The following is an 8,751-nucleotide window of genomic DNA, read 5'->3' on the forward strand; positions in this document are numbered from 1 at the left end:
ACCGTAGAAAACATTGATCGGTATATTTCATATATGTAACGTGGTCGTATTTTCATTCTATGAACATTCATGCTATGTTTACGTCGACGTTTATTTGTCAAATATATTTGTGATCATTGCGTATGTTTTCAATGAATATCTTATTGTCTGGTTTCAAAATGCACGAGTGCAGTCAAAATAGCTGTGTCTCGTTACAGCGCTAATAAAATTTTCAAATGTTTCATACGGCACACAATATATATTCATGTAAGGTTTTTTACATATATCAAAATATTTTACGCGATCTAGCAAGAAAAAGTTATAATTCGTCGGTTTCATTCTTAGACAAAATAGACGCTTGTTGGATTTTATTGAATTTTTATTAAAAACAATGCTTCGTCGTTTTATTCGTCGCTTTCCGATTTGCTCCGTCGTTCGAGCAGAATGAGCAAAAACGATAGGATAAGGAAGCTTGCGTTAAGTCGTATTAAACGCAGCTCGTATTTTTCGACTATTATTCCGCGTCACTCTTCATAATCATAATTTACGAGCAGCTCGGAGTTTAAGTAACCATGGAAATATGGCCTTTCCACGGCTTCTATCTCGTAATCCGACACATGGACCTTCTAACCAATCTGCATGGACGGCATCTCACCCATAAGGATAAAAAATCACAGTGGTTCGTGAAATAAACGGATCCAAGTCGACCGTAGATCTCCAAGGGAAAGGTGCCCGAAATCGATCCACGCTCGAAGCTTCGTCCGCAAAATAGCCGCAACGATTTGTCGTGGCGATTGCTCGGAATAAATTTCCCAAGCGATCGCGACGCTTTTCGAAATTTATCTCCGCCACTGCATAGATTTATTTGCGAAAGAAGGGCGGCGTGCACACGCCGCTACCGCCAACGAAAACGTTGCGTCACGCAGCTAAATAATCCCACCGGCGGACCAAACAAATAATTCTATCTTGCGAAACTTGTCCGCTCGAATGGGACTCGTTCAACGCTACCGATGCGAACTTACGTATTTATTGCTATTAGCAGTAAAACGTAATAACCACCCGGCAAGAAACCGTCGCTCGAGTGATCGCTGAAGAGATGAGACGAAGAATTCGCGGCTGAAGGAAGGTATTTATCGAAGAATTCGTTATTCGTCGTGAAAAACCAAGGAAAGTCCGGTCGAAGAATGCGAGTTCTCCGTGGCTCCTTTCACGCAGCTTCGTCCTTGGATGAGAACGCAGGATTCTCGCGGGATGCTCGCGTATCGTAAGCCAGCTTCGACGAATCCGCCTTTCGTATCTCGTTCTTGCTCGTCCCGTTTCTGCAGATCATCTCGTTGGAAGTGGCTGGTACGCTGATTACTTCTGTCAGTTGCATCGCTGTGGCGAATCGTAACGCCTGAAAGCAAAATCGAGAGATCGTCAGCGCTCTGCGAAACTTGCAAAGCTATTCAGCGGTATGCACACAAGGGACTCACGTGTGTTCAATCGTGTTTCGTTGATGAGATCAAGCTATTGACGTACGCCGCGTGAAACAGTGTTGGTTGAACAAAGAGAAGGGAGTGCAAACGGGTCGGTGCACGCGCGTAGGGCAAGGGGTGTCGACTACAATGGTCGTTGAATCGCTCGGGAGTCAGAACCTTCCTTCGCGGTTTCACGCCCAAGAGAATGTTTGAATTGCCAAGCGTAAATTAGGGGATGACGAGAGTTTGACGCGTTCAGTGTTCTTCTTTGTTGGTTTTTTCAACTCTTAAATTTTTCTTATCTAATTGCTATTATTACTCTTAAAGAAAGCAATATCTTCTAGCCTTGTAAAGTGTTAAACGAGAAACGAGGAAGATGGAAAAATGCGAGTAAAAGTTAGTGCTACGTAAAACAATTACGAAGAGAATTCGATAACTTTACAAGGTTCTTAGGATAATTCTTTTGTGAGAGACGGAAAGTTACAACCTTCGCAGACTCGCAAAGGATCTGATGCAATTAGTTTCTTGGGCCGATATAAACGCGTTCGAGGCGAATTCATTAAAAAATTGTATTTTTCGCAGTTTTCTCAAGGCACCACTTAACTACAGAAAAATCCGCGCAACCAGCACCATTTCCAATCCTCGTAAATTACGAATCCGGACTACGAGTAGATAACGTTGTTTTATGTTATCAACTAACCTTGTTCCAGTTTAGACAGACTTTCTGCGCACCGTTCAGCCCCGCTATTTGTTGCTTATTTTTATCTCTTCGTTTTTCACCGTTTCCGTTTAACCATCCGATAAAACTTTCCTTAGTCGATGTTTCCGCGTTCAAGTCGTTTAACCACGTTCTCTATGTAAATCGGCCACGAATATTAAATACAACTCGTTCTAACAATGAATTTCTTACACGTATTGGGTTGTCCGAAAAATGTCTTTCCTCTTATAAGGAAATAATAGACGCACAATGTTTTCTGTTTTGTATTAGTTTATTGAATTATGCACGAATATAACAATAGAAATAGAACGAAATGGATCATACCTAATTTAATAAAATAATATAATACAGATATTATTGTTCATCTATTATCACCTTATGAAAGGAAAGAAACTTTTCGGACAACTTGATAGTATTTTGAACGAATAAACGACCACGTATATTCTAATTTTTATCTGTTATGTTCGGCTGCAAAAAATTATGGTTGAGCGATCTTGTGTAAAATCGCTGTATCCCATTGAAACGCTTTGGTCGATATGAATTCAGCGATTTGATTCAGTGGACAATTAAAAGTAATTTCAAATCGAAAAGTTATCAGAAAGGTTTCGCTATCCTGTATAGCAAGTTTTTATGAATAGGTTGGATAGGATTGAACGTTCGTACTTTCTACCTATCTCGCATTTAAATATACATATTAATGTTTTTATCGAAAGAGCTACGCCATTTCTACTGATCAAAGCCGAACTTCTCTGTTTAGTCGCTAAATTTGATATTTATTTGAAAGTAGTATTTTCTCAAGTAATATTTTACTAAAGTTTATCCCAAAATAACCAGCAACCACACCATTTAACAGAATATATCGGTAGTTGAAAGTGCTATAAATTTTTCGGACAACCCAACACAACGACCAAAAGTTCGATCTCGTGGAAATACAATGTACCACATAGAAAAAGCACAGCGGGAATAGAAATTGCATCCATCGAGGTGAATTTTTGACCCGCTGAAAACCAATTTCTAGAGTAGGTAAGTAAACCACGAACATAAAACAGGAAAATAAAATCGAAAGTATGTGCAAGTAACGCGAATCGTTCGAACCGATAAAACATACGCGCTTTTAACGAAGCGCAGCTCGAAAATGCTGAACCAACAAACGCGATTTCGCGATGTACAACTCAAGTGCAATTTGTTACAATGTCTACGAGTTTTAGATACGCGATCGTCGAACGATGCAGCTTCGTCGTCGAACTTGAAAAGCGATTCGCACGTGGCCGATTCCTGGACAATTCGATTAGTTTCTGCGCCATCAGTCGCGCTACAGCCACCCACGTGACTTATTACAAGATTAAAAGTAGCCGAAGGGCGAAAAAACTTGTCCAATTGCGAGGCTGTCTGTCGCTCGCGCAAACAGGACCCTCTAATTCGCCGCCATCCCGCTTTTTCCGCACTCTCGAAACGACATTTATTTCCGAACTTCATCCCCATTCAATTACGCGTTTCATCCTAGTCGTTTACGGAGAGTTTCGTCGCGCTCGCTTTCCACGAAAATTGAACGGAAATTCGCCAGTGGACATTCGGCTACAATTCGTTGCTACGTCCTCGTTAAGAACGTCGAGGACGTGTATATTGCATTGTTGACGACAACGTTATATGAGACTTTAGGCGAAATGAAATTACAAAGAGCGAAAAAAAGAAAAATAATGGCACACGATTAAAACGAAGAAGATCCAGGAGAAATCCATTTTTAACAAATGCCTATTTACTATTCTACTTTTGAGAAGAAATTCATCTTTTAAGAATTAACAGTCAGTATAAATACTCTGGTGACCAAAGGTTTTGCGACCGCCTGTAAATTATAAAATTCCGCGCAACTCAAATTTCGCGAAATAAGATATTTTTTATCAGAACTTTGTTACTTCGACAAGGAACAGTAAAAAATTGTTTAAATTGAAAAAGTATCGCTCTCTAAAGTACGAGCAGTGAATGAAGTTTTTGGTTCGACGGGAGTTCGACTAAGTTTAAGCGTAGCGGAATAAAGACAGCCATTGTAGAGAATCGCTCGAGTTTGATGGTTTAGGAACAAGCGCCAAACTTCTGTCTCGAAAGACAAACGACCGGGAGAAAATATCGCACCAATGCTTGAAATCATTTCGGCGAAAAATCGAATAATCATACACTCGTTCGATTCACTCAATTACTCTAGTCTTTTCGCGTAATTCAGAACTATCCAGCCAATCTTTTCGACTCATTGGCGTGCATAATCGTTTACCAGGTGGTGCGAACTATTGTGGCCTTATATTCTTATTAATTCAATCGTTTCGTTAATTGTACCTTTCTCTAAATTTTTACGCTCCACAGAATATTAATATGCCAAAGGATGAAAACGTAATCTCCAGTTTTCTCATCCCGTTCTATCAAAAGTTAACAATGAGTTTGGCAAAAGTTTGCTACGAAAATTCTATGGAAAGTAAGAAGATGAACAAAGAACGCTTGTGTAGTCAATTCTCGAGTTCACCGTAAAATTTGCCCCAGTATTCGGCATTCGCCGAGACTGCTGTAAACATTTAACGAAGCCATTGGCAGTTGTCCAATTCCGCGGAAGTTGACTTTCGTTGGCTGAATACGATTGCCGTGCGGTTATAACTTAAAAGTCATTACCTTTCGTCTGTCCCTGTGGGCAGAATACAGGATCCAGATAATGTAGCACACCATTATTATGGCCGGTATGCTGACACCAGCTATGGTGGACGCTTCCCGTAAGAGTGCATGATGCACAGCGAGTAGCATGATTGCCAGCACAGCTCCACCGGCGACGTATCTTCCGGTCCGACGCCGTTCCTCCTATCGACAAATAGCAAATATTCAGACGATGTTATAATTAGACTGCGAATTTTTATGGGAACTCATATTTTTATGAAAATAACTAAGAAAATGAAACCTAAGCGAAAACTTGTTTCAGCTGCCTAAGAATTTGTAATATAACGAGCGTTGTACTTTGAATATTTCATGTATCTCTGCATTTTGTATGCTTTCTATGTATATCTGCAAACCTTTCATAAATTCATAAAAATTCACTGACTATTTATGATTCTTCCCACGACTGTAGGTATACGTCATATTTAAATAGCGATCGCTTGAACACCTGCTACAACGAAACGTTAAGATATTACTGGACTATGGTTATTTACAATAAACGAATAAACCCGACCTGGCCTTATTATATAAGATATAATAATATTCATAATGTGTACATTAATACTAATTAACCATAATGTGTAGAATATGGTTCAGTATTATATGTCAATATTAGAAGACAATTCTTTCTGCTTGAGATTCTGTGATGGATAAGATTCTTGTAACCGACGTTTTGCTGCATTTTGTCCAAAGATTTCTTCATTAACTTTTCGCGTGTCCCGCATGAAACTTTCGCGATGGTTCGTTTAGAAACGTCCCGATGTAAAATGGACGATGATAAGATCGGTAACAGGAGGATGAACATGAACGATGCAATAGAAAGATTATGGTGCAGATTCTAAAGGAAAGATAGTGGCTTTGATGCTGACAGTAAATCTATGAACGCTGATTGATGAAATGGGAACAGTAACGCGCTTGAAAGCAGAGTAAGTAAGTCTCTGGAAACGGAGTTGTAAAGAGTACTGGTCTCTTAAAACAAAATCGTATTAAAGTAGTATTGTCCAATTAACGCGCTCGCTGTTACTGACGCAACCGGTAAATTTTTCATGCATTTTAATAAACAGATTTAGGAAAACAAGCATAATGGTAAGCAGTGAGGTTGAAACAATTGGCTAAACCAAGAATATTTCTGACAAAAAAGGTATATTGGTGAAGATGATGTTATTCATTAAAGTAAAACTGTTCCATCTCTTGGTAAGAAGCATAATTCAAAAAGTTCATGATCCGAACAAAGACTTTCTAAATTCGGTTCTATATCGAGAGATATAGTCATATTTCCGTGACAATAAACGTATTAATGTACAACACGCAGAATTAAAAAATGCATAGATGAAGAAAGGTACGTAAGCGGCAAACGTAAAGTAAAGATTTTCTTCGGGAACTGCATGGAAGAATCCCTGATACGCTTGATTCTCAAGATTCAACGAGGTCAGAGGATGGTTCTACGAATAGAATAGGAGAAAACCACGAGTACTGGAATTCGGACAGTCCGTATTAAATTTTGGATAACGGCGGCTAGCGGAAGTGACAGCTCCATTTCCATTCGTGCGACGCCGATGCAATTTGACCTGTCGCGCAGCTACTTTGCATTCGGTGCGCAAATGCGTCCATCCGCACCATCACTGATATCCTGACGCGTTTTCCTATTATTATCGTATTCAAATCGAAATATCGCCGGATATACACAGTCGGCACGCTCCGTCGCTGATCTATTTTGCCGTAAGTCGCGCGCAAGCGGAGGCGTGCCTCGTAGATACGCGAACGGTCGTATCACATGCACCACCGATTCTGAAATGTGTTTTGAGGATCGAATTCCCGACCATTCTTCCCATCGTTTTATTCGTTGAATATTTATTCGTTGTACGAAGTATACTGTAACATGCGATACCTTTCGGCATAGTTTCTCTTTAATAATTTAATCTGGTTTGAAGAAACTGTTCTTTAGATGAAAAAAGAAAAAACGAAGAGGAATCTAAATTCGATATCACTCGGCTCGCTTATCATTAAATCTTTGCGTAAGATGGACTCGATGCACGAAATATCTCTAGTAACTTTCAAAGACAAAATTGCGCGCTATTTCACTTTGGATTTTCGTATTTACTTCTTAACTGAATGAACTCTGCATGAATTTTTCTTTTTTTTTTTTTTTTTTTTTTTTTTTGATAGTTCAGCTTGGTTAGAAGAATCGTTTCTGTGAACGAAAACAAGCGATATATGTTGCCAATAGTTATTGGTTTAATCGTAACATTTAGAGATATGGAAGTGACGACGTCGGTCCTAATAGAAGCTACAGCTGGTGCGAAAAAGCAGCGAAAGAAATTATTATAAATAAATTTTTAAATAGAAAGAGTTAAGCAGGGAAATGGATAACGCGTTAATATCTGTAACTGCGTAATAAAAAATATTACATTTATACTTAGCAAGTTTCCAAATTGGGTAGAAAATACCATAGGGACACGGTTTCCTATTTCATCGCAGCATATGACCCGCTTCCGTACGACTCGTGTTATGCGAAAGCGAAGGATTAACGTTAACGATGCGACTATTCCTGTATTTTTATTTGCGAGAAGCATTCTACATGGAGCAACATGCGGAGGACAGAGAAACCAAAGCTTTACGGACTAAAAAATATTGCCACGGTTAAAATATTACGTTCTAAGAGCTTCGTTCGTGAAATTACGTTCGTGCGATATTCGCGTCTGCGGTGAGGCGTGCACTGCGTCGTTCTTCTGTAACGTACAAGCACGAATGGACTAATTTTTCATTCACGAGCGAATGTTTCAAAAAAAAAAAAAAAAAAAAAGTTCGTCTTATAAAATTCACATTCATAGCGTAACGTTACGAGAACCAGATGGCTGTCTAGCGAGGGAGATCTGCGTTCGAGGTTGCAGAGAAGTTTACACGGATCGTTGGAAAAGCTGAAGGGATCGAAGTAGGACGCATGGGACTGGAACAAAAGTCGAATGGAACTGTACTAAATTTCGAATAGCGAAGTTGCGGGAAAAGGTTCGTGCCCAAACACCTTTTACGAAACCTTTTCCCTCGACTCTGCTCTTTCGAAATCACCATCCCGCTAATAATCGTTTGAAAATATCGTAACTAACCGAGGTTGCAACAGTATCGAGGGTGTCCCTTGAAGAGGACTCGTTCGATCTGAGAGGCATGGTCCTGACAATGACATAAATCAGCTTCACCGACAGATTTAAATAATCCTCAGGGATAGGAAGGTCCCGGTGGATTCGAACTTTATTCTTTCACGAACATAGATCATCGATACTCCCTCTTCGCGATTCAATCTCCCGGTCGTTCTTCTCGATTCAAGCGACGACATGAATCATTGCCAGCCGAAGGACACCTTGCAGCACGACCAACACTCTCTTGCCGTGCATTTTATTATACACGGTATTTCACTTGTCTGGTATTGCAACTGGTTTCGTTTTCTTTTCTCTCTCTCTCTTTCTCTCTCTCTCTCTCTCTCCCTCTCTCTTTCTCTCTCCCTTCGGTCGACAATCGTCGAAAATTTTTACGACGGTAGGTACGCCTGAGGAGATGCCAAGAATTTCGCAGCGAAATTTACGGACATACCCGCCGTTAAATTAAACGTCGCGTATTTACGGCCGCTGTGGTTTAATTAGAAAGATTACGACGGTTGTAGTTTAATTAAAAAGATTACGACGAAGGGGAAGAACGCGAGTCATCGTGGAAAGTCTTCAAGTCTTTCGTCTCGATTCATCCGACATTCATACGCTGACAGATGTAATCACTTTGAAACAACAGACTGGACTAGCAGAAATCACCACTGTTGACTTCTTGGGTCAGGTCATCCCTTCAGCTTGGTCGCACCACGAAAGAAATGGCTGTATCACGATTTACAGCGACTACTTGGACCACGTTGGTCCCTTT

The 8,751-nt window shown here is 40.1% G+C and overlaps 1 protein-coding gene across 1 annotated transcript; it reads right to left on the reverse strand.

Annotated features, from left to right (window-relative positions):
* Positions 1-257: 257 nt before the first annotated feature.
* LOC117235586 lies at positions 258-8,325 on the reverse strand. Its single transcript, XM_033497764.1, has 3 exons — positions 7,953-8,325; positions 4,813-4,995; positions 258-1,375 (listed from the first exon to the last, which is right to left on the reverse strand). The coding sequence occupies exons 1-3, from the start codon at positions 8,010-8,012 to the stop codon at positions 1,187-1,189; spliced, it is 432 nt and encodes a 143-aa protein (XP_033353655.1). The 5' UTR covers positions 8,013-8,325; the 3' UTR covers positions 258-1,186.
* Between the last annotated feature and the right edge of the window lie 426 nt (positions 8,326-8,751).

The sequence above is a fragment of the Bombus vosnesenskii genome, unplaced genomic scaffold (genome assembly GCF_011952255.1).
Source record: "Bombus vosnesenskii isolate JDL3184/JDL3185 unplaced genomic scaffold, Bvos_JDL3184-5_v1.1 scf7180000013316, whole genome shotgun sequence".
NCBI classification, from domain to species: Eukaryota; Metazoa; Arthropoda; class Insecta; order Hymenoptera; family Apidae; genus Bombus; species Bombus vosnesenskii.